Source organism: Leucoraja erinacea, chromosome 21, assembly GCF_028641065.1.
Source record: "Leucoraja erinacea ecotype New England chromosome 21, Leri_hhj_1, whole genome shotgun sequence".
Lineage (NCBI taxonomy): Eukaryota > Metazoa > Chordata > Chondrichthyes > Rajiformes > Rajidae > Leucoraja > Leucoraja erinaceus.
Window position 1 is genome coordinate 12,437,008 of NC_073397.1, and position 26,156 is coordinate 12,463,163.

At 39.9% G+C, this 26,156-nt stretch overlaps 1 protein-coding gene across 12 annotated transcripts in view; it reads right to left on the reverse strand.

Moving 5' to 3' along the window:
* zmynd8 (zinc finger, MYND-type containing 8) overlaps positions 1–26,156 on the reverse strand; it is an 80,060-nt gene that overhangs the window by 15,629 nt on the left and 38,275 nt on the right. For 5 of the 12 annotated variants that reach the window (XR_008725162.1, XM_055652156.1, XM_055652161.1 and 2 more), the window contains exons 4-16: positions 21,843–22,061; positions 21,066–21,179; positions 19,544–19,636; positions 15,391–15,478; positions 12,505–12,575; positions 12,088–12,165; positions 10,685–10,800; positions 9,067–9,557; positions 7,808–7,957; positions 6,940–7,092; positions 2,455–2,994; positions 839–1,213; positions 7–203 (exon numbers count right to left, since the gene is read on the reverse strand). Coding sequence is in view for 11 of the 12 variants with exons in the window: in XM_055652156.1 (XP_055508131.1) it covers positions 7–203; positions 839–1,213; positions 2,455–2,994; positions 6,940–7,092; positions 7,808–7,957; positions 9,067–9,557; positions 10,685–10,800; positions 12,088–12,165; positions 12,505–12,575; positions 15,391–15,478; positions 19,544–19,636; positions 21,066–21,179; positions 21,843–22,061 (2,685 nt within the window). In the remaining variant the exon portion in view is untranslated. The remainder of the gene's footprint in view (positions 1–6; positions 204–838; positions 1,214–2,454; positions 2,995–6,939; positions 7,093–7,807; positions 7,958–9,066; positions 9,558–10,684; positions 10,801–12,087; positions 12,166–12,504; positions 12,576–15,390; positions 15,479–19,543; positions 19,637–21,065; positions 21,180–21,842; positions 22,062–26,156) is intronic. The other 7 variants (XM_055652157.1, XM_055652155.1, XM_055652158.1 and 4 more) reach the window with 7 other exon arrangements.

Below are 26,156 nucleotides of genomic sequence, written 5' to 3' on the forward strand. Positions count from 1 at the left end.
ACAAACCTTATTTGTATACTTTGTAAGATCAGCAGCAACGTCAGCAGATGGAGTAGCTATGGGTAGATCTGTGTTGTACACCGAACTGGAGGCTGTGTTCACGACTGCTGAACTGCTGCCTGCTGCTGATAGAGATGACGTACTTGTAACCAAAGTAATGGAAGAAGTGGAAGTTGCCAGAGTTGCCTCTTTCTGCTGCACAGCTGCAATAGGAAGTAAAGTCAAAGTATGAAAAGTGAGAATAGGTCAGTGTCCTTGAATTGTAGTTTTCTTTCTTGGCTATCAGTCAAACCCTCCCAAACTCTCAAATCATAACCAACTTTTGTACAATATGAGCTTTGACCATTTTGGAAGCGGCAATAACTGAACTTATAAATTTTGTTCTTTCGTACAGTTCATGGTGCCAATAAAGAATAGGGAGTTGTTTTCCTGCAATTAAGGAAAAATGGTAGATCTCAATATGCTGACTCCGTTAATCTTAAAAAAACTGTGTTTTGATTGAGATGCTGCAGATTATTCAAGATAATTCGATGAACCCCTAGGAGCTATTGTGTATTTCTCTCTGTGACTGTTTTGTACAATCACGGACAGGATCAATCTACTTATTGCCCCAGTACAAAATCAAGACTTTTTCCATGCCTGTAATGGATAGGAAAGGTTTAAAGGGATATGGGCTAAACTCGGGCAAATGGGACTAGCTTAGATGGGGCATCTTGATCGGCATGGATGAGTTGGACTGAAGAGCCTGCTTCTATGCTGTATGACTCTATAACAAAATTACCGCTAACATGCGGTTTGCCGTCTGCCAGATTTAGAGCTAGACTCAAAATATTTATACCTTTCACAGCCAATCTTGTCTGGTATCGCGTTCCTGTGTTCTGAGACTGTTGCTGTTGAGTCGTCGGCACTTGCTGCTGCTGTTGCTGCCTTTGGACCTTCTGCAAATGCCATTTCTGTGAGGAGGTCTGAAACTTGGTCGAGGGATTCCACACGACTGCACGTTGGACAGATGGTACGGTTTCCTTTGGCAATAAAGGCCGTTGCTTTTTAACCGGACTGTTGCTAACAGTGGCAGCTGAAACTGTGGATGTGGACACCGCGCTGGCAGCTGTTGTTATAGTGGTTGAAGGGGTCTGGCTTGGGAGACTGGGATGTGAAGAAGCAACCTCACCTTTAGGTTGACTGGAGACGGTTGCAGTGGGTGATGCTTTACCTATACACATAATTAGGAATATTACTTTTTCCCCTTATAACTATTAGAACCGATAATCAGCAGTCAATTCACAATTCACTCTTTGATTGTAATATTCATTGTAATAAAATGGAAAGCTGGTGGAAAGAGCATATTATGTTCAAGGTATTCCTTCTCCCACCACTCTCTCTGAAATTTCCAGTGAAAATATTTAATCTTTAAAAATCTGATGTAACTTTTATTCTTCATATCATCACCTTTTTGGACGAACCTCCTATAAAATATGGCACATCACAACCAAAAAAAATCTACGTCCCTGCACCATGAATCAAGCTAGTACTGAGGAAAATTTAGTTCATGTTAATCCCGCTGTAAAAATTAACATCCCACATTAAAAGACGCCAAACTAGATTTTTTTTTTTAAACAATCATCTTATTCACAAAAAGAGTGAAATACTTTGAAGAAAGCACTTCCCAAGACTTTCCTTCCTGTTTAGGTTATTGTATTCCCTTATTTCAACATCACAATGCAGCTGTACTAGTCGTTGGTGAGACCCACACTTGGAGTACTGTGTGCTCTTCTGGTGGCCCAGCTACAGGAAATATGTCATTCAGCTGGAGGGGATGCAGAGGAGATTCACCAGGATCTTGCCTGAGCTTGCAAGCTTGAGTTACAGGGAGAGGATGGGACTTTTTTTGCTTTGGAGTGTGGGAGGCTGAACCTTATTGAGGTGTAAAGGATGATGAGGGGCAAGAATAAAATGAATGGTCACAGTCTTTTTCCCCAGGGTGGAAGATTCCAAAACTAATGGGCACAGGCTTAAGTTGGGAGAGGAGATTTTTAAGAGGGACCTCAGAGGCAGCTTTCCCCACTCAGAGAGTAGGTCTGTACATGGAATAGGCTGCCAAAGGAAGCTATAGACTTTTCAGTCATTTGGACAGATTTATGGACAGGAAAGGTTTCGAGGGCAATGGGCCACATGTGGACAAATGGGGCTAGCCCAATAGGCCAACTTGATCGGCATGGACAAGGTGGGTCATAGGGGCTTGCTTCCATACCATACATATGGCTCTATTAAATAACGTCACAGAAACCTATACCAAGCCAATAAATTTCTGATTCAACTAGTCTAATGGTTCTATTACAAATCTTAAATTGTGGAGTACAGAGGCAAATGAATAAATGATGGGCCTTTGCCCCAAACATTATGGAGGGCACTGTATAATACCATTAAGGAAAGCACAGGTTTAAGTATACATACTTTCCGTATTTGACGAGGCTGGCGATTCTTTCATTGTTGGTGTTGACTCCTTTTTGCTCTTCTCACCTTTCTTGCCTTCTCGTACAGCTTCTTTGCTTTCATCTCCTAAATCGATAACTAGTTCATTGTCAGAATCAGAATCCAGTCCCAAATGCACTGTTGGAGAATCAGTCTCATCTTTATTTCCCAGTTTCTCCTTTGTTCCTTGATGTAGATTTTTAATTTTCTCAATGTGCTCTTTGTCCGAATCCCCATTTGCCTTTTCCTTCCCCAGAGCCTCATTTTTGGCCACAAGAGAACTTGGATTGGTCTCCTGCTTCACTTCCCCATGAACTACTAAATGTTTAGGCTTCTTTTTCACAAAGGGAGATTCCTTTTCACTCCTGGTACCATCCTTTTCCTCTCTCTCTTCTTGTCCGTTGTTTAGCTTTGGACCTTCATCACTGGCATATTCACTGTCAGAAGTGTCCGATTTTTCTGAATCTTCAGAATCGCTGTGTTCCGCACCCGCATCAACATCTTCAGAAATTTCATTTATCCCTTGGGATAAGAATATATAGAATTTTGAAATAATACCAGACATATCATCAATGAAGTCTCAAAAAAAATGTACATGCTTCAAAAGTTGATAATAAACGTATCAAACTAAAGAATATTCCAATATAGAGTGCACTAACTCCATTATTAATAGCATTTCCTATTAACCAATATGATGCTCTTATATGCAACTTGTCAAAACAAGCCAGTAGAGAGCAAGAAGTATTGGTGCCTGGTGGTGCTTTAAAATAAAAATGTAATTTCGCAGCATAAGTGGAACTAATTCAACTTCAAAATCTCCATAAGATTTAAAAAAAATACAAGAATATAATTGGCATAAATTTGGCAAGGACAATCCCCTTGATTTTTAAGTGATTTGAACTATCTGGATCAAATCAATTCCCATGCAAAAAATCGGTATTGTTTTACTTTTGGTTTATGGATCCTCATCCTTCCTCTTCCAACGTCCACAATCAGTTCCTTGGTCTTACTGACATTGAGAGCCAGGTTGTTGTGATCGCACCATTTGGCCAGTCGATCGATCTCATGTCTACACTCTGACTCTTCACCATCTGTAATTCGTCCAACAAAGGCGGTGTCGTCGGTGAACTTGAGGATGGAGCTTGCACTGTGTCCGGCTACACGGTCGTTAGTATAGAGTGAACTTCATCTAAAGTCTGGCAGAATAAACCGCCAGGAAATTGCCAAAGTAGTATTTGCTTTGGTTCCTAACTTGCTTTTGAAAGTGAATGATAACTGTTTTGTGCAGAAATGCCCCCAAAATTCCCAAAAAGTTGCCAATACATTTCAAAGTAAAGAGAAGCTGGATAGTAGCCTTTTTGCTGGTTTATGACTTAGAAAGCTGCAGAAATCCCAGCAATTCAATCAAATTATTAATCTTTTCTTTACCATTAGGCTGTTTCTTTACAAAGGAACAGTAATCACTGTTCAAAATACATCATACAAAATCCAACAGGGATCATTGGATTTTATAACAGTCATAAATTAAACTGATTATTCTCAAGAAAATTAACTGCAGTCCTTCCTCAAATCAATTAACAAGATTAACAATTTGAGGGAGATAACTCGTGCGAGTTATCTATGAAAAATGTAACATTTTATTTTCTGAGTAATAGGGCTTTCTAATCTTGTCCTGTATTCCAAAAGAGGTCACACATTATCATTTGGTCCTACAATGCAGTATAGAATGCCTCATAGAGCACAGCACTTACATATTCAAACTTTTGCCAATATCTCTTCAGTCCAACGAAACAAATAATCTTTGTGATGATCAGAATACAAAGACTCTAAAATACGAGTTTAGAGTCTTTGTATTTTAATCATCACAAAGATGATCAGATAAATACAGCGTGGAAACAAACCCTTCAGCCCACCGAGTCTGCGCCGACCAGTGATCACCCCGCACATTAACACAATCCTACACACTAGGGACAAGTTACAATTTTACCAAAGCCAATTAACCTACAAACACACACTTTGGGCTGCAGGAGGAAACTAGAGCACCCAGAGAAAACCCATGTGATCACAGGGACAATGTACAAACTCCGCACAGACGGCACCCGTAGTCAGGATGGAACCGTGGTCTCTGACACTGTGATGCAGCAGCTCTACTCGCCACGCCGCCGTTTCACTGTTTGTCTCCCCTGTGCAGGCAGACGGGGCTGGGACTGGATGTACAGTGGCCCGGGTCAGTGCCATCGTGGCACCCAGCGTACGTTGATCGGTGACTACGTGCCCTCCTTTCCCATGGCCACACACAGTGGGATAACAATCATATCTGGACTGGCTGCCATTAGCCTCCTGGAAACACACAATGTGCATGTGAAATTGAACTAATATGGCAGGCAAATAAGCAAGCCGTGCGTGGTGAATCAAAGAGATCTTTATTGGTGAAGTAAAGAGAACAACACACGCGAATGGGGGAAGGCTGACCCGGGGCTCAATACTTATACTAGAGCACACCCCTAAACCTCATGACAACTGCTTCCCGCCATTACCCAGTAATATGACCCTATCCCCAACTGCCGAGGGTTCACATAGTAAGTGGCCTCCCCACCGGGTGGCGCCACAGGACCCCCCCCCCTCCCCCCAGAACCGGAGGCATGAAAGCGAAAGGGTAGGCGAACGAGGCATTGATCCCGCACATTCACTAACAGAGACTAGGCCCAGAGGAAATCTGTGCCTAGCAATGGCTGGGAAACCATCAACCACCGTAAAGGTCGAGGTAAAATGGCATGGGCCAAAGATGAGCATGATCGTGCGAACTCCAAACGTCCATATGGACCTGCCGTTGACTGCAGTCAGCGAAGGACCCCACTTGCCATAACGAGTGTCCACCCCCGACAGGGGTAAAGCGCCAACCTCCGCGCCCGAGTCCTTAGTGTCGATCCCACACGTGTAGAGGCGATTTTTCAGGCCGACCGCCGCAGTGACTACTAGTGGCCGGCCCTGGCATTTTCCGGATACAAGCAGGGCGGGCGGCACAGATGGGCTGCGGGACCCGAGCGCTGGTGGTAGTAACACCACTTCCCCTTACCAGGGTCGTTCAGGACTGGCGACGCAGCTGAACTCCCGGTGGACATAGGGCCTGGTCTCTGGGCCCTCCAGCCGATACCTGATCGATCGAGTCACCACCCTGCCGCTTGGCTTGCCACAGCTCGTCCGTCGCTAACAGCAGGAGGCCTGCGAAATCCTCACCGGTGAGCAGTAGGCGAATGTCGTCCGACATCTACTCCAAAAAGGTGTGCTTGAAAACCAGGCAGGGCCGACGCCCATCCATGAGGGTGAGCATCTCACTCATGAGCTCCAACAGCTTGCGATCGCCGAGGCCGCCCATACGTATGAGCCGTGCTGTGCGGTCCGTCCGGGCAGCTGAGCGCAAAGGTCTGCAAGAGCAGCGCTTTAAGGCCCTCATATTTGTCCTGATCCGGTAGCGCACGTCGGTAAGGGATCAGGCGACCGGCCGTTTCCTGATCCAACGCGCCGACCACATAGTAGTACCGCGTGTCGTCGGCTGTTATGCGTCGAACGTGGAACTGGGCTGCGATGTCCAGAACACGGGCAACTTCAGGGAGACAAAATTCTGCTGGGCCGGATTGTCAGCGACCTCGGGCTGTTGAGGTTGATAGTTGACTGCGTCCATGATTTAAATCCAAAATGACTGTTTTGGATCGTCGGGGTCACCAATATGGCAGGCGAATAAGCAAGCCATGTGTGGTGAATCAAAGAGATCTTTATTGTTGAAGTAAAGAGAACAACACACACGCGAATGGGGGAAGGCTGACCCGGGGCTCAATACTTATACCGGGGCACACCCTTATACCTCATGACAACTCCTTCCCGCCATTACCCAGTCGTGTGACCCTACCACCGACTGCCGAGGGTTCGCATAATAAGTGGCCTACCCACTGGGTGGAGCCACACTAAATTATTTTAAATCACATCTTAGTCTTGGCAATTCCAGACAGAGTGCTGGATTCTCTATTAAATGCGAGTAAATACAAATCTCTATCTCAAATATCATTAATACTAAACTTCTCTTCAATAAATGTATTTTAGCAGGTCATATCCATCATGTTGATTTGACGAGTCTTTAGAAGGCTTCCCAAACGTCACCCATCCATTTTCTCCAGAGATGCTGCCTGACCCACTGAGTTACTCCAGCACTTTGTGTCTATGTTGGTTTCCTTGTCCATTAAAATGCATCACTCCAACTTTACCAAAGGTATGGGGAAATTAATTTGTCCCTTAAAAAATGCATACCACAAACAAACAATTAAAAGGTGAAATGCCAACTCTCCTGCCTTCCAAACCATTAAGTTTAGGAAAAAAAATCTTCTACCAAACTTTAATTACACTGATATTCCAAAGAACGAATAAGTCCTTCCTGAAGCCTTAAAATTTGATAAATAACAAACACATTCTCACCTAACTGTGCTTTACAACTTTCTATTGTCTTGTCGAGATTAAGCAGGAAACTGCTCCGGACTGGGTGTTTTTTGGGTGAAGTGAGGAGCACAGGAGCTGATTGCACCACAGATTCACTCAGCTCTTTCAGATCCATCTCTGCTTTACTGCGATCTATCAGACAAGAGGACAGAATAAAACATTAATGAGAAAGCAAAACCAATGATGTGGTATCAGCCTGAAGCAAGCCTCTGTTGAAGACATCTGAAAAGACAGAGAGGTGACCCAAAGCCAATGTGGAACATGGTCTCAGAATACTGATCATTCTAGAATGCAATATTAAGAGATGGTGTGAAAACAATGGAGTTTGGCAAATCAATGACAACATGGCCTTTGAGACAATAAATTGGACAGAATACCAAGCTATTACTGTTTTAGGACCACGATAGAAATGAAAAGCACAGCTGAAGCCACAGAATAAGTAATAATGAAAGAAAACAACTTTTCAATCATACCAAATATAGAAAACTGCATGACAATCTCCCTACTCTATCTTGTGGCCTACAATATACAATGAAAAATAAACTATGAAAATAACTGGGATGGTGTGTTACTGGGACAACCTTGTTGAATCATAAAACAAAGCTTTTGTTTTGAAAAAGTGATACTTGTCCAACCTTCTGCATCTAATTTCCTCTCAAACAATGTACGTTACTCATTTCAAAGTCCCCTTCCCTGGCTGGAAATAGCTAAAAGAAGATGGCACACAACACTGGACAATCCCAATGCATGCACATACACTGCTCCCACACAGCCTCTTCACGTGGCCATAGATTGACTAAAAATCCCATAAAGCCAATGGAAAAAACATTTTGTGGTCACAACTAACCAAGGTTTAGATTAAGGATGCTGCCCGTAGGAGGGGTTTTCAGAGTCCTTTCTGATTTAGCAGCAATGGGAGTGGAGGACTGAGGAGAGAAGGGTTTTGGGCTGCCCGACACACTGCCAGCTTGACTTGTCTTCATAGATCCAGGAGAAGCTGAAAGAGGAAACAAACTGGATCAATGTGGATCGGGCAGAGAATTTCAGGTTTGAACATTGTTTGTAACCTGTACCACAAATGAACATGAAGTCAGTTGGAGGAGGAAGGTTTGTCATCCAAAACTCGACACAGAATGGGAATGGGTGAATGGACATAGAACATAGAATCCATCAAGCTAATGCATGATCCCTGCATGACTCTGGGCTTCTTCATTTTTAAGATCAAGTTCATCTGCCAGACAAATTCCATATTCAGTGATAATCCTTTACCTATCCTCAAATCTCCTTTCTGTTGGAATAACATTAAGAATCTTGTGTAAGGTGGTATTAATAATGTCAACACAATTTCAAGTTTGCCAGACCAAAGTTGCAGTCTCCATTACTTGGAAGATCTTTACATACTGGTAACATCAGCACATCATCTCCAAAATACAGAACTCTCTATGGAAACGGCATGCAAAACTACCCTCTTAAAATCCAAGACCATATATTTTTAGATTTACTTTTTAAGATGTTTAGATTACTCTTTAAAACCCTAGAGCGTCTATTTGTCTGAAGAAGGGTTCCGACCCGAAACGGCAGCGATCCTTTTTCTCCAGAGATGCTGCCTGACCCACTGAGTTACTCCAGCACTTTGTGTCAATCTTCAACATCTATTTTTAAATCTTTTCACTTTTCACTGCACAAATTCCTAGTAGCATCTGTCGACTTAATGATACAATATTTCTGCCTCCCAATAAAATTACTGGGATACAGTCACCCATTCCCAATTCATTTTAGGTCTAATGCCACTCTGGTATAAAACTTTCTGTTCTACTGTGATGTCTGGAAAACAGAACTGACAGTCCTCAGTGCAGGGCAACTGAAATGCTTTTACACAACCTACTGGGGACAGTGTATATGGGAATTATATCGAAAAAAAATTGGCAATCAAATTTATAAGCATAAATTTTGAAGGAGTTATAAAGGTACAACCTCTCCAATGGGTTCCTTTTATATAGCTTTTGAAAAAAAAGATGGTTAATTTCACCTTTTCCTTCCCGCTCCATCAAATGCTGCCTCAACATACACTTCGAAACAAGTTGTTAAAGTTAAGGTATATCATACCTGTGCTCCGGTCAATGAAGTCCATCGACTCCTCGCTTGCACTAAAGTGACTGGAAGTAGCTTTCATGCTCTTCTCTGTAGGATCAGTTTCTAGGTCAGAACCAGTGTGCACTGAAGAATTGGTGCTCATTGGTGAACGAGGCGTGTCCATTAGTGAAATTCTCTGACTGGGACCACCGATTAACAGAGACTTGCTGAGAACTATTTTTGGCGAGGCAGTCATATCAAAGTTTAGTTTGATTTTCTCATATTTATCAGGCTTAGCAGTTCCTGCGGCTGGGTTCTGGGGATCTTTCAGCATCTGGAATTGGTTGTTGGGAGTGTATGGTGACCGAAAAGGTGCATAATTGAATGTTCCAAACTTTTTACGAATGTTTTCCACATATACCTCCATTTCTTGCATTGCACTATTGAAGATGCTTTTCGTCTTTTTCACAGAAAAGGGGATTTCTCTGGACATGAGGTAGCAGTTATTTATTGGAACCCAAGCCCTGTGTATAGGAGAAAAAATTGTTATATTAATGCCTCTTTTAGATTTATTTGCCAATATTTTCTCTTCGGCTCCAACATCACAATGACAAAAACATGTTACTTATAAATGCAAATCAAACCCATTGAGGATCAGATTGTCTTTTGATCCAAGGGCCAGAGGTCAAGAATTTTGAGAGATCTTTTAACACGTTTTGTCATCGTCATATCATGTTATTTTCAATGGTCATGCTTGTGGGTCACTGATATACAATTCATTCCAGTGTGGCATCGCTGATTAAGACAATTACCCTCAGTGTTTTCAAATCCCTCCTTGGCATTTAGGTATCTGTCTTTGCATCTCTTCATGTGGCTGAAAGTCAAATTTTGATAATGCTTCGGTGAAGGGCCTTGGGGTGTTTTGCTATGTAAATGGAGCCACATCAATGCATGGAGTTATTGCCAGGATTTAGTAAACTCAGGGGATAACCAGCCACTTTGCGCAAATGCCAGCTAGCAACGCATCATGCAGGACAAAGCAACCTACTTGACTGGCGTTTCATTACCCATTTTAAACATTAATTCCCTCCACCATGAGTACACAGGCTACTTTGGAAGCTCCTCCCAAACCATCCATCACCAAGAAGATCAAGTGCAGCAGGTGCATGGGACCACCACCATTTTGGGTACCACTGAGCCACATCTAGAATTATATTGCTGGTCCTTCATCATTACTGAATTCAAATCTAGGAACTCCTTAACCAATAGCAATGCAGTTGGATGCTCTTAAGACAAATCATTCCTTAATTTAGATTTTGAAAACACACCCTATGTTCCATTTAGAATTAAGAGTGGATTGGTGCTCTGATTATTCTGGCCTCAAGATATACACTCATGCCCCACTCCAGAACTTGAGATCATGCACTGTGAGTTAGCAAAAAGCAAATAAACTTTGGCATGGGGCTCTGGCCACATGAATAATAGTACACTTAAAACAACAACATTATTTTCTTGAAGAAGGGTCTCGGCCTGAAACATCACCCATTCCTTCTCTCCAGAGATGTTGGCTGCCCCGCTGAGTTACTCCAGCATTTTGTGTCTATCTTTGGTGTAAACCTGCATCTGCAGTTCATTCCTACACATTACTCACCTGTCATGCTGCCCAAAGAATCGCGCGTCAACCTGTCCTTCCTTGTCCCGCAGTGCTTTTGCAGGCCAGAAGGGAAAGCCTTTAAGCTTTGCCCAGACAAGTGGGTGGGGATTACTCTGCAAACAAAAAACAAAAAAAAATTGTGATAAGAGGCAGGTAAATCTGAACTGTTGGAAGATTACTGCATTGCTGAATGGAGAAGATCAAGTAGAACATGAAGAATTACACAAGTTCAATGCGAGTAATTATAACCAATAGGTTATATATATAGGCAAACTGCACCTAATAAACAATATTTAAACACAATTCTTCTGTGGAAAATCAGTAGCACAGCACAAGCATTAACCCTGCAGGCCACAGACACAGCGATCATTTTTTTTTAAAGGAAATCGCGACCAGCACTCTTGGCAGTTATGCAGTGTCCTGCTACTGTGCTAGCTTTCCCCAGAGTTCATGCCCGCTACTTGCAACCTAAATTATCGCTCTGAAAACAACCAGACTGTGCCCTGAAGCCTCACAGCAGAGACTAGAAATTGAGAGAAGTCAGTTTTACTTTGACTCAAAATATTACTCAATATCATTATTCAGAAACAACTTGCCACTGTACTTGTTTTGATTTAGTTTTTGGGAAATAGAATTCCATTCCTTAAGTTTAGCAGGGAAGTATTCCACAGGTATCAGAGATTTTATGTTCACTGATTCAGTGGCAAAAGGTAGAGGTTGCCCAAAAATTGTGATTGTATAAGTTTGATGAAAAACGCCAATAATTACCCTCTGTCTGAACAACACGTCTGTTCCACCAGATTGAACAAAGACTCAGAGTCCACTTGTTGAAAGATCAATAAGATAAGTGGAAGGTAGTCCATGTAAAGGAACTAAGCTATTCTTCATAGAGGACTGGAGGATGCAATTTGAAAATTCACAACCCTTGAACAGGATTAGGAACTGACCTGGAGTGGGATAACAAATTTTGGGTGATGATAACACATCAAGAAGTTAAGTGGATTCAGACCAACTTTCATCTTGAATAATGTGATCAATATCTGGTGAGAAGCGCAATGGATGGTTTTTGCAAACTTTCATGTCATGTTTAAATTTCCTCTCGTTTCCTTGACCAACGACCCACTGCCCAACAATAGCGCACTAATGAAAATATGTTTCTCTGTGGCATCTATTTGAGTGAAGGAGCAATGATTTAGAAATAACCACTTCTGGATAGTGGAAAGGATGATTGTAAAGGTGTTTAGAAATGTCTTAAAGCAAACTAAAGATCATAAGGTAGACAAAAATGCTGGAGAAACTATTTTTCCAGCATCTGCAGTTCTTTCTTAAAGATCATAAGGGATCAGCTGTTTGATTTAATGGACATCTTGACATTCAGTTTACAGAATACTTTAACTTACACAAGGCTCACAGAACCAATTGTCCCTCTTCTGGCATGCAGCCAAATAGCATTCTGGACAAACTTCAATTTCATTCATCTATTTTTTAAGGGGAAAGAGGAGAAACATATTAGCTTGAAACCACATCTTTTCTTCAATGGAGCAAAGCATCAACTAAAACCACAAACAGTGGACATCCGAGAGAGTGAATAGCTGACAGAGAAAAGAAGAATAGAAGGATGATTAGGAGGAATCTCATCAGAAAGGTTAAAGGAGCTTTTCTCTTTCAGACTGTGATCTGAATGGTTTGTTTAACATTGTGTTTCAATTTTTTGAACAACATAGGTTTATTCCAAAGTAAATGATCCTGTCTAAATAATTCCAATTAAATCAGAGTATAAAAATACAAAATCACACAAATGCCTCATCAATACTTACTTCATGCTCGCAGATCTTAATGATCACTTTAGCTGTTGCTGTTAATTTATGATTGGCTGCAACACAGAAATCTATTATTGATATTAAAAACAGAACACAGAATGACACTGGCATCTAATTTAATGACATGAGGAGTGCACCTAATAACTACACTGTGACATGTTTCGGATTTACTCTACATTTGCTTGACTAAGTGGAAATTGTCTCTTTTCTAAACCAGTAAATGGATCAAATCATGACGAGCAGAAGCTGCATTACACAATACAAGATCGTATGTGTAACGTTGTCAGAAATATCATATTTCAGAAGACACTGATCCCATTTTGACTAGTTCAGATAAATATTAAAGGCCACAAGACACATGTTGCAAAGCTTTTCGATCTCTCTATGTTTTCTTTCAGTACAATACTATTGAAATGACTGCATACGTGATAATTATAGCTCATTTGCCATTGCAAAATTATCCATTGAGTAGTTAAGGCATACAAGCCATAATTTAATCCTCAACCTTCTGCACTGTATAATGGAGCTAAACACTATGGGGCAGAAGAAAGATATTATTCCTATTTGATCATAACAAGCAATTTGAAGGTGCATGAATGCATTTTGCCAAGGACAGGAATCGATATAAAAAAAAATATTCTCCTGGTAGTCATCAGTGGTGAATTAATCTTCAAGGGTTTTTGCTATTTAAAGCTAATCAGCAATTGTTCTGGAAAAAAAGTGGTGGTGGGTGCTTTGAACACGGCGTTGGTGGTGGAGGCGATACAAGTCTTTTGGATGGGTACAAGGATTTGCAGGAAATAGTAGAGATATGGATCAATTGAAGGCAGATGAGATTAAATTAACGGCATCATGTTTGGCACAGACATTGTGGACTGAAGGGCCAGTCCCTGTGTGGCTCTGTTCTGTACTTCGTTGTAGATTGTATGCTGTAGGTAATCCCAGAAAGTGCATGGGAAGGAAAATCCAGGATTTTGACTCCATTCCAATGAAGGAATGGTAATCTATATCCAAGCCAGTTTGCACAAGAATTGGAAGTATTTTCCAGACATCCATTTCTCTTGCCCTTCCCTGTGGTGGAAACCATGGGCTTAAAGGTGTTGCTAAAATAAACGTTACTGTTCATCCCATGGAACACGGTGCACAGATGATGGGAAAGATGATTGTGTAAGACTAGGATTCAGGCAGATTGCTTCCAACACTTTGCCAATAAGTTACTGTTGAGCAATGGGGAATTTTTTGGTAGAGCTAGACCGGCCAAGCTACAGCTAGTGCTGAAGCACAGGTTTCACAAGGGTGGCACGGTGGTGCAGCCCTAGAGTTGCTGCCTTACAGAGCCAGAGACCCAGGTTTGATCCTGACTACGGGTGCTGTCTGTATGGAGTTTGTACCTTCTCCCCGGGACCGCATGGAATTTGCTCTGGGTGTTGCGGTTTCCTCCCACATTCCATAGTTTGGCTTTGGTAAGAATTGTAAATTGTCACTAGTGTATAGGATGGTGTTAGTGTACGGGGAACGCTATTCGGCGGGGAAGGGCCTAAACTATTTGCTGTGTCCAAAGTACTCATTCCATCATTGCTGTTACAATGAGTAAATCAAATTGGCTTAAGTGTTGCACCTGTGCACTTAAGAGGAAACTTTGACTGCATCAAAGCTCAACTATGACTAATTTGAAGTACCAAAAGGCACAGAATCTATTGGAAGAAAATAGACGAGAGTGGAAATAATTGTTGACATCTTATCTGATACCACAATGAATAATCTTAAACCATTGCAATTCAGCTTTAATGAAAAGTGAGAGTTGCTGGAATCTCTCATGCTAAAGTGCTTCTTTAACTTGGTGGGTAAATATTCCACAAACACTGTGTTCCAGTTGTGCAAAGAGCATGAAGTGTCAATGGTTTAATTTTCAGTAAATACCAAGATAGCAGACATCAGCTAGAGTAGCAATGAGATACTATATTAATAGTTACAGTATGCACTGGCAATGGAAGAGAAAGTGAATGGGGGAAATTTGACAGAGTCCTCACCCTGTGGGAGCTCCCACCCTCTGATACTATCTAGTGCATTTATGGCAAATGCCAACATGCACAAAACCAAATTTGGTTTGAACTTTGGTGCCCACCATTGTTAGATAGCATGCCATTTATTCAAACAAAGTCCACAAAGCATCCTAATACCAAAGGAAAGAAAATAAATAAAGACTGTCCAACATATTTCTTCTTCCAAAATAAGTAATTACATGTCCAAGAATGTGCACTGATATCAAAATCATAATGTGACTCGAGGCTATAGGCTCAGGGAAATATAGTGTACAAGACTATATTTAAGAGGGAGTTAGATGTGGCCCTTGTGGCCATCAGAGGGTATCAGGTACAAGTTGGAATCAGCCATGATCATATTTTGCAGGCTCAGGGCCGAATGGCCTACTCTTGGTTTTTGTTTCTAAAGGAGGCCATTTCACAAACAACCATTACTTTTTCCAGAAATTGGGGTTTGTAAGAATTACAATTAGTTGGCTGGTGTTATACAGCAGAACTTTAACATAAATCATCAGCAATATTCCCATTCACAGTTGTACCCAAATGGCACTTGGGTACAACAATATCAGGGAAATTTAGTGCAACATGATACTTCTGGATTGTAATTCTGGATTTTCCCCAAAACACAGGATTCAAGAATGGCAGATAATGAAAAGATGTCCATTTCATATTAATTTAGATAGCAGTGGTGTCATTTTATGCCTGCAGCAAGTTTCTATAATTTAGGACAAAGATACCTAGAATCCACATATTCCTTCACCACAGATATCCATCAGAATAGGAGAATGAAGCTGGAATGTATATATTTTTAAAGAAATTGTGTATTAACGATGATATTTACCACCATTATATATTATGCAGTTATGCAATATCCATTTGACATCAGCTAGGAAAGCCTCAGTGCAACCGTACATCTTCTTCTTGACATTCTGAAAGAATAGAAATACTCAGTGGTATTAAATGCATATTCATTTATTACACAACCACAATTTGGAAAAGCCCACAAGGTCACACAATGTAGTCTATCTTTAGTGAGAGCATGGTAATTTAATCCAATTGACTGAGTAGACTGAGATACACTCCAACTTGCCCAGAGTGTAACTCGAGTACAAGCAAGTCATTTTGTTGTCATTGAACAATGGCATTTACCAGGATTGCACAAGGTGTAAGGTGCTACACAAACTGAGCAATTGTGAGGAGTTGCAATGTGTGATGTTGAATGTAAGTATACAGTTAATGGCAAGACCCTTAAAAGCATTAATGTACAGTAGGATCTTGAGGTCCAAGTCCACAGCTCCCTGAAAATGGCAATGGAAGTAGATAGCGTGGTAAATACAACTTATGGTATGTTTGCCTTCACTGGTTGGGACAATGAATGAGTATAAGAGTCAAGAGTGTTTTATTGTCATGTGTCCCAGATAGGTCAATGAAATTCTCACTTGCTGCAGCACAACAGAATATGTAAACATAACGCAGAACAGGAGATAAAATTCAGTGTGTAAATAGTCAGTAAGTCATGATTTTGCTTTATAGGACAGGTTAGGATGCATTTTAAATATTGTGTACAGTTCTGATCGCCTCATTACAGGATGTGGAGGCTTTAGAAAATGTGCAGAAGAGGTTTAGCAGAATGCAGCCTGATTAGCTATTAGCTATATGCCATTTGGAGAGACTTGAATTGTTTTCTCTGAGCTTCCAGAGGTTGCGGGGAGACCAAATATTTAGAGAGGCATAGATAGGGTAAACAGTCAGAATCTTTTTCACAAGGTAGAAATGTCAGACTAAAGAGCAGAACTTTAAGTGAAAGGGACAAAATTTAAAGATGTGCGGAAGATCATGGTGGTGAAAGCAGATATGAGAGGGTATATGTGGGGAATGGAGAGCTATGGATAATGTGCAGGTAGATTAGATTAGTTTAGCTTGATATCATGTTTGGCACAGATGTTGTGGGCCAATGGACCCGTTTCTGTGCTGTACCTTTTGTTGTTTTATGTTTGATGTCTCAAAAGCAAAATGAATCATTCGGTCTCAGATTTTGTTTGGTATTGGCTTCTGGAACATTGTTACAACAAGCACAAGATTTTAAAAAAGAGGTTCATTCACATAAATCGCACAAGTTTTATAATTTATGGCAGTAATTAATTATTTACAGGCAGTTTACTGGGCAGAGCCATTCCATTCAAATCCAGATCTGCTATGCTCAACAATAAAAAAAATATCCAAATATGAGAGAGGCCTGTTAAATTAAACAAATAGTAGGTGCTTTTTAAAAATATACTTCCCAAAAGTTTTGCAGAATTTAATTGTAAAGAATATGGGATACATGTGGAGAGGAAATTTTAATACATATAATTCATTCAATACGCACATTTAAAAAGAAAACAGCTGCAAAAAGTAAAGGGTGTGTTGGAGATTGAAAAATAATTTAAAGAAGCAACAGAGATTAACAATACCATAAAATAAAGCATCCTAATAAGAAGAGCGAGCAAGATGTGATCAATTTCCAATAAGGGGCTGGTAAGGTTGGTCAATAAGGGTACAGTGAAGGGTACACACGGTGAAATAATTACTGAATTGATCATCCAGAGATCTGGTCTGAATGATCTGGATTCGATTTCAAATTCACCACAGTAACTGGGAATCATAAATTCTAATAATTGAATAATCTGGAAGAATAACAGAACATAAGAACAGAAACAGATGTAAGCCATATGGCCCCTCAAACCTCTCTGCTCAATAACCCTCTGGCTGATTCTTGGCACAGCCTTGCTCTCCGGCCCATTCTCTTCGACTCTCAATTCCCCTAATAACCAAAATCGATCTTCACCCTCATATGTGTTCACTGACTCGGCATCCATAAACCTGTGATAAAGAAATTAATAGATCCTGGGCCTCAGAAGAAATTCCTCATCATCTTCACCTTAAGTGGATGACTCCTTGGTCTGCCCCCAAGTTCTAGATTCCACATGAAAGTAGCAATGCAGTATGGTGGAACTACTGAAATACCGTTAAAACAAATCTGTTCACTAATGGTTTCTTGGAAATAAATTTGACCTACTTTCCCAGTATAAAGAATTCCAGATTCATAGCAATAAAGCTGGATATTATCTCCCTTCTGAAATGTCATGGTAAGCAATTCAGTTCAAGGGAACTTTAAAATGGCTGTTAATCACCGAGCTTTTCACTAACACCCATATCTTATGAAATGACAAAATATATTCAAACACCCTACCCATCAATAAAAAAAAAAAAACACCTTGCTGCTCGTCTATAAATGTGTAGGATACTTGAATTTGTAGCATAATTGGACTGTAAATTGCCCATTGTGTGAAGGGAGTGAATGCGAAAGTGGGGTAACATAGAACTAGTGAGATTGGGTGGTTGATGGTTGGTTTGGACTCTGTGAGCAGAAAGGCCTGTTTCTGTGCTGTATGACTGTTAAGACAAAATATTTAAATTATGAAGGAATTTTATAGGGAAGACACAAACTTACTTTGTCTCACGCCCTTTAATTATTCCAAAATTCAAATTCAAATTTATATGCTATTCACAAACAAATTCAGTAAATTCTTTACACATCAAGGTTAGAGCATGGAACCCATTTCTACAGTTAGTGGTTGAATTAAAAAGGTCAGATGCATTGAGGAGAATCTAGATAAAGGAGAAAGGCAAGGAACAAGCTGTTTAGTTTAGTTTCGATATTCAGCTTGGCAACAGGACGTTTGGTCCACATAGTCCACGTCGACAGCGATCTCTATATACTAGCACTATCCTACACACCAATGACAATTTAAAATTCTTACCAAAACCAATTAACCTACAAACCTGTACATCGTTGGAATGAGGGAGGAAACTAGAGCACCCAGATAAAACCCATGCGGTCACGGGGAGAACATACAAACTCTGTAACAGACAGCATCTGTAGTCAGGATCAAACCCGAGTCTCTGGCTCTGTAAGGCAGCAACTATGCCGGTGCACCACCGTGCCACCCCAATGATGGAAGATTTTCAACAGTATAAATACTAGGTCAGTTGGGCAAAAGGTCCATTGGCCCATGACACCAGCACAGACTGCAAATATCTCAGCCGCACACCATGCTTATAGACTGTAATAACTAATAGAACCACAGCAATGCTGTGTAATTATATACTTGTATACTGAGCTCTACAATGAGGCTGACAAACAGAGAGCAAGAGATCAATGCAAAAGCAGGAGCCATTTAAATCTCGTTCACTCGTTTCCCTTATCCCTATCCAGTCTAAAGAAGGGTCTCGACCCGAAACATCACACGTTCCTTCTCTCCAGATAGGCTGCTTATCCTGCTGAGCTACTCCAGATTTTCGTGTCTATCTGCCATTTAAATCATGTTCTCATGCCAATTGCCTGTGGGATTATCACTATTTCTACAAGTTACAAAGACAGTTTGCAGGTTGTAGATTTAACAGTCAAATTGTCTGTCAACGGGTAAACTGGATGGCAACATTAGATGTCCAATTGTTGGAAGACAAACATTTGACTCACTAAATTGACTTGCTCCCCAAAGTGCTCAAGTCAATTTCCTAATCAAGCAGGAAAAGATCCCTGGTATAAAACATGCATGAACCAACTTTTATACTCAAAGCATGTATAATAACTAATAAACCAACAGGTTCATATTTTAGCTACATAGCTTTAGCAATGACAGATATTTTAGTAAACAATGGTATTGTGCATAATATTGGAAGTGTGTGCATTTATTGAAGTACAATGCTGTTAAATACGCTCTCTGCCACTGGATGGCACTAGACTGTAACATGCTGAAATTGTTATACAAATGTGCATTTATTTTGAACTAGGATTTCATGATTTTCCAAAGTAAAAGTCCCAAACTGAAAGCAGAGAGAGACAAGAAGGGGCAATTACACAATTAAGAAAAGAGAGGAAAAAATCAAACAGAAACACAAGCAAATGGGACCTAATTTGTTAATAAGAGTCCCGAGGTCCGAAAACATACCTTTTCTAATGTGCAGATGTCCATTGGATGAAAGATATATTCAGCATAATCAGGATGTTGTTCTAATGAAACCGGCTTTTGGAAGGGTTCAGTCTGTTAATAAGCAGCACAGTATTTTTAAAAGTTACAAATAATTAGAAACAAAATAATTGTTTCGGAAAATACTTTAATAAAGCTTGGGTTTTGTTTCATTTTTTGGAGAAAGAAGTCAAACAAGAAACTCAGCTGCTCCATAATTGCAGCAAATGATTAGCCATGGCATGACAAATCCAACAATGACGTTTAGCACAGCCAGTTGGGCCACTAATGCAATTTTGCACAATGTTTTGGAGGCAGTAAAAAGCTGTGCTCTGAGTGAATCGGAGTAATATATTGTTGCAATAACCTTAATTAAAATCTATCATATACAGTCAGGTTGACAGAAATAATACTAATATGTCAATGCTCGGTTCCATGAATCATTTGTATATTGTTTCATGTTCCCCAATCATATGGGAGGTAGTCAGCACATGATGTGGTAACATCCACTCGGAGCTGTGATAGTGGAAGATAGAAGAGAATCTCCACTGGATAACACTTTCAGTGGTCATCTGAGAGAGACCCACTCCATTGATTGCAGGGGCATTGAAGTGAAAAGACCGAAGTAAAAAAGATAAAATGTCACTGATTTAGTTTAGTTTAACTTAGAGATACAGGACGGAAACAGCCTCTTCGGCCCACCAAGTACTGTGCCGACAAGCGATCCCTGCACACTAACACGATCCTACACACACCAGGTACAATTTTACCATTTTACCAAAGCCAATTAACCTACAAACCTGTACGTCTTTGGAGTGTGAGAGGAAATTGAAGCTCCCGGAAAAAACACTCGCAGGTCACGGGGAGAACGTACAAACTCCATACAGACAGCCCCCATAGTTAGGATCGAACCCGGCTCTCTGCCGCTGTGCCACCTTGCCGTCTAATTTCTTTCAAAGCACAATTTCTGACAAACTCCAGCTGCAGTTTATATTTGCAAGGAGTAAGATCTTGAGCACTGGGACTGCACTCTCAGAAAGGATTTTACTTCTGTAGCTAATGGCAGCTAGATGTTGAACAATTAAGCAAATCATTAAGAGGCATAAAGAAGTAGATTATTTTGCTATTACGTTTGTTCCAGATCAGTATATTAAATTAAAATCAAGTGCCTCATGATTTGATTGACTCATAGCTGACTTTACTTTACCAAAGGAATATTGAAAAATTGTGATCATGTTGTTTCTTGTTTTACCTTTTAATATTTCTGACACTACGCCATTTAAAAGATTCCTATTCAGCATTGTATTTGATTCTTTATTTTTATTTTATTAATAAATATTGAAGTGCATTATCTATTTCAGTTTGATACTCCCTCCCGTTAGTGTGTAATCTCACTACCACTCAAGACCCTTAACCGAGAAGTTGAACAAACATCAGAAATGTGTCCCTTTTAGAAGTCACAGGAAAATAACAGTCATTTCACAGAATTGCCATTTGTACTTACTCCTGGCTGCTTCATCTTCTGTAGTGCAAATTTCAGCAGGTAAGACAACTGATCTATAGTGAGCATAGTCATAGCTTTACTTTGAGTCTCAATACATTCAGCGACCGTGATTTTCTGTGAAGCAAACAGATTGAAGGATTATTTTTTTTTTTTAAACACAAATCTGCTTCTGTTGTATGGATTGGGAACCACCTCAGCACAATAAAGATAATGACATGCCGTTGAAAATGCAGTCTTCCAGGGAGTGCACCATTAATCTTCAGTCAGATACTCTTCTTACTCATGAAATGTACAACAGTCTGAATGGCAACGGTCCCAAATGAGTCCAACGCCATCAAGTTTAGGACCAAGTTACCGCATTAACCCTTTGGAAAACATTGTGAATTATTTATCTGCCAGCTTCTAAAGCTGCTGCTTGTAAAAGTGCTACAGATGAATTAACAAAACTACAAAACCTGGAACTTAGGAAAAGAAAATCAATAAATTATTTGATTAAAATTCTACCTTTATAGCTCAAAGGGTTAATGATACAATAAAGAAATATTCAATTAAGCTCACAGAAATTAGTCATGTCCTTAGCAACTCAGTTAGTTCCCTGTATCCATACCAGTTTGTGTTATTGATGAACCTTATCCTATGAATTGTGGCTTCATGCATCTTTTATCCAAATTTATTTATTACATATAATCAAAATAAAATCCCACTTTCTTATTCTTGAATTTGTACAAATTTAAACCCATTTCCCTCACCATAGTTTCAACTATCTTTTTATCATACCTCACATTCTGGACAGAACCAGTCCCCTTCCGGTTCAGCGTTCAGTTTTAAACACTTTGCATGGTAGACACGAGGACAGAGTTCGCAGCACAGAACCTGGCCCTCCCGGTGGCACACCCAGCAATAGAAGTCATTTCGACCATCCTGTGGTACAACATGAAGAAGGTCTTTGGTGAATGGCTGCTTCATAGAAGCAAAGGGACCACGTCTAAGTGTCAACTGAAATGGCAGGCAAGAGAAACAGGCTTGGTTTCAAAATGGGATGATCACCAATTGTTAGGGTGCAAAAAAAATACCAGTTCTGTTAGGCTTCTCATCCTGAGTACCAGATGGTTAAGAATGCAATAGGAACAACCGTCCATTGAACAAGATTGCTAGATTATTACAAGACAGTCAGAAGATGACAAATTAATGACAAGCTTGTTTTTTTAATTATACAAGCAAGTCTGGTCAAATTCATGCAACTGTACTCTTTACTTACAAGACATGCACATACTTTTTCTTACATTGTCTTGCAAAGTAAAAGAATACAAAATAGATAAAAGTAGTAAAAGTTACTGATATCCATCGTTTTAGACAAAGTGGGGGAAGAAAGCAAAGAATGCAATGCTCAATTGGGTTTGAGTTTAAGGTTCAGCAAAAAAATATTGCTGAAAATATTATATATTTTATTGAGTAATTGTAGCAGAAACCCATCTGAATAAGCAATTTGATACCTAACAAGTACCGGTATTCCAATTACACTACAGTAAAAATAATATACTTCACAAAATACTGCAATTTTAAATACTAAATACACACAAAGTAACTACATTTACTGAAAAATACTGCAAATGTATTAACAGTGAATACCAATATATACTCTCTGTGCAATATTACTAAAGCTCCTCACGTTTGGGGTAACAAAAGCTACCAATTTATTTGCCTGGTATTTTTCCAAGAAAACTAAGTTTTGAAGAACAGTTATGTTTTCCCCTCCAACCCCATGGTCATGTGGAGGCGGGCCATTATCTTGTGTATAAGAATCATTAACTGCATTCAGTTTTGGAAGGGCTTATTATTATTATTTTTGATTTAACAGCACTGCTAAACCATTGATCAATCCGAGCACCAAAAATATCTGGCACCTCCATTGACCTTTTGAAAATATTTGTTCAATGCACAGTAAATTAAACCAGAATTACAGAGATACCAGCTTAACATGAAACATGTTCCTTGGTCTCTGTCCCTACACGCCTTCTGTACCAACCCTCTGATTCTATCATGCACCCTGACCAGTTTCTCAAGCTAAGCCAGGCCCCGTCATTATATCTAACCTCAAGATGCCCATGTTTATCCGTGCCTCCACCCACTGTTGAAACCAATGATAATGGTTTTGTTATCATCAGTCTCAACAGCTCTAATGTTATCCTGATCCATCATCCATCAGCTATAAACTTGAGCTCATCAGAAGCTCAATTGCTGGTATTTTAATTCCCATTGCTCCTCCATTTATTCGACAGCACGGTGGTGCAGCGATAGAGTTTCTGCCTTACGGCACCAGAGACCTGGCTTCAATCCTAACTACGGGTGCTGTCATCGCAGAGTTTATACATTCTCCCTGTGACCGCATGGGTTTTCTCTGGGTTCTCCACTTTCCAAAGACGTGCAGGTTTGTAGGTTCATTGGTTTCTGTACATTGCCTCTAGTGTGTAGGATGCAAAACTGGGATAACATAGAACTCATGTACGAGTGATCATTGGTCAGCGCAGACTCAGTGGGCTAAAGATCTCTTTCCACACTATTTCTGAAGTAAACTAAAACTGAACTTATGGGCCTATATGAAACCCTAATCGATGCCTTAACTTAAAATTGTTCATCAATGTTGACCAGCACTTCAGTAGCCTTACCTATCAAAATATATGTATCCAATTGGAGCCTCTGCATAACTGATCCCCCTTTTATGGTCAGGATTTCCTACATCCTACTGTTACGTACTGCAGCTATTTCAGTAGTACACCATGGCATTTCATTCATAGATCTCTCTTCCTTTCCTCCCTGTTCAAAATAGTCCTTAGAGCCTGCTCAGTTTCCAAAGTTATTTGTCATCCATCTCTAGATGTGATGGAAGTCAAATTTATCAAATGTGGCCATGTGAATGACATTTAAATTTATTAGTAGGAGAAATGCTACAAACTAATTCAACATTTAAAAACTCCATTGTAATCCTTGGCCATCACAAGTCAAACTATTTTGCAGTTGTTCATTTCTCCTACATTCAATTGGGTACTACAAATTGGTTAATTGGAACCTATTCTGCAATGGATAGGCTATGAGATTATGGTCCAACCTTCAAAATACAATGGCGCTACTGCAACTTGGTGGAGATTTTTCTACACCCAGCAGAGGTGCATCAGATAGGTTCTGTCAATGTGATTGTAATTGTGGCATTTCAGTCATAACACAGTGATGTAGAGCATTTTGATTTGGCAAGAACAATTATAGCATCAATTTCTGGGAATTATCAAGAAATCAAAGGTGAGGATTCAATGCAATGCAATGGCCACACTGTATTGCTGAACTAACTTGACAATTTAGGGTGGATGCACAAGTGAAGTATTCAAGAATATTTAATTATCTTTGCAAAGCAGATTTTCACAAATTCAAAGCATATTGCACCAAACTTTGTGATCTTGAATTCATTGAATTTGGCTCTTATGCTACTTACATTCCTTAAATTAGGTGGAATCACTGACAAAAAATTAATTATTCTCCCTAAGCATACAACCCACAAATGGAAATATGTGCTGCTGTTATGAAAGAAGGGAACTTTTAAAATAAAAAAAGCTTTAATTTACCGATTTCAGCTGATACCAATGACACAATCCATAGTATATACCCTAAAACAAAATCACTGAAGTATGAAGAATATTGAATACAGAACAGAACTGTAAATAAATCCATCAGAGAGTGGGGAAAAAAAGGTAAATTAGGTCTTTGAGTGGTTTTAAGTTAGTTAAAGACATGGTTCCAGAGTGATGTTCTTGTAATATTAGCTGGCTGTGTCCTAAAATAATCAAATTGGAAATTTCACAATTAATGCTCTTTGAAGGAGAAGAGGAAAGTTGAAGGTATGCATGATAGACAAATGCTCATTTCAAAAACTCTGTACCTCTGGCGAAGTTTTAACAAAACCAAATATTATGCCAAATATATTAAACCATTTGTTGCATGGCCACTCTAGACACTATGTAAAATAAATATTGGGCAATAAAAAGTGATTTTATTACCATGGTGTTCAGACTTGACCAGTTTGAGCATGGAAGCTATTATTTGGGAACAGCGTTGCCCAAATGTCAAATAGGTACATGCAAATTCACAATATAAAACTGAAACCCACACGATGCCAAGCTCCCATTAGGATGTGAAATCACATGTAAAGGTAATAGCTAGGGCATTTTCGCATTCACATGCCTGATATGTTTTATTCAGCAAAACAAATGGATGCAAATGCCATATGTTAACAAGTGTCATTTCTGAAGATTTCTGTGTTTATGTTAAGACACTAAATATATAGGTTACACAAAAAAGCTGGAGAAACTCAGCGGGTGCAGCAGCATCTATGGAGCGAAGGAAATAGGCAACGCTTCGGGCCGAAACCCTTCTTCAGACGGAACCCGTCTGAAGAAGGGTTTCAGCCCGAAACGTTGCCTATTTCCTTCACTCCATAGATGCTGCTGCACCCGCTGAGTTTCTCCAGCTTTTTTGTGTAACCTTCGATTCTCCAGCATCTGCAGTTCCCTCTTAAACACTAAATATATATCTGTTTACTCTCCTTTACTATTGCTCTTACATTTTGTGGAACTTACAGCATTAGAATGATTTATTACACAATGTTGATGACTGGCCAGAGTTTGAGATCATGTTAAAGAGAGTTTGGAACCACACCTTAAAAGCAGATATTTCTGAGCTTTTGGTTCAAGTGAGGGGAGCATCGTTATTAGGTCTATGCTCAAATTTGCATGAAAACAATTATTCAGACTGAAAAAGTGGTGGAATTGGAAACAGAATATAAACCATCCCACATGGACCTATATTGATAAATACTGCAAATGGTGCCACAATATAACACGGAGAAACAAGGAGCTGCAGGTGCAAATATGCAAAATAAAACACAAACTGCTGGAGTAACTCAGTGGGTCAGGCAGCTCTCTTGGGGAACATGGATAGGTGATGTTTCAGGTTACGACCCATCTGGACCCAGCACATTGATGCAATCATAAAGAAAGCCAATCAATGTTTCTACTTCCTTAGAAGATTGAGGAGATTTGATGT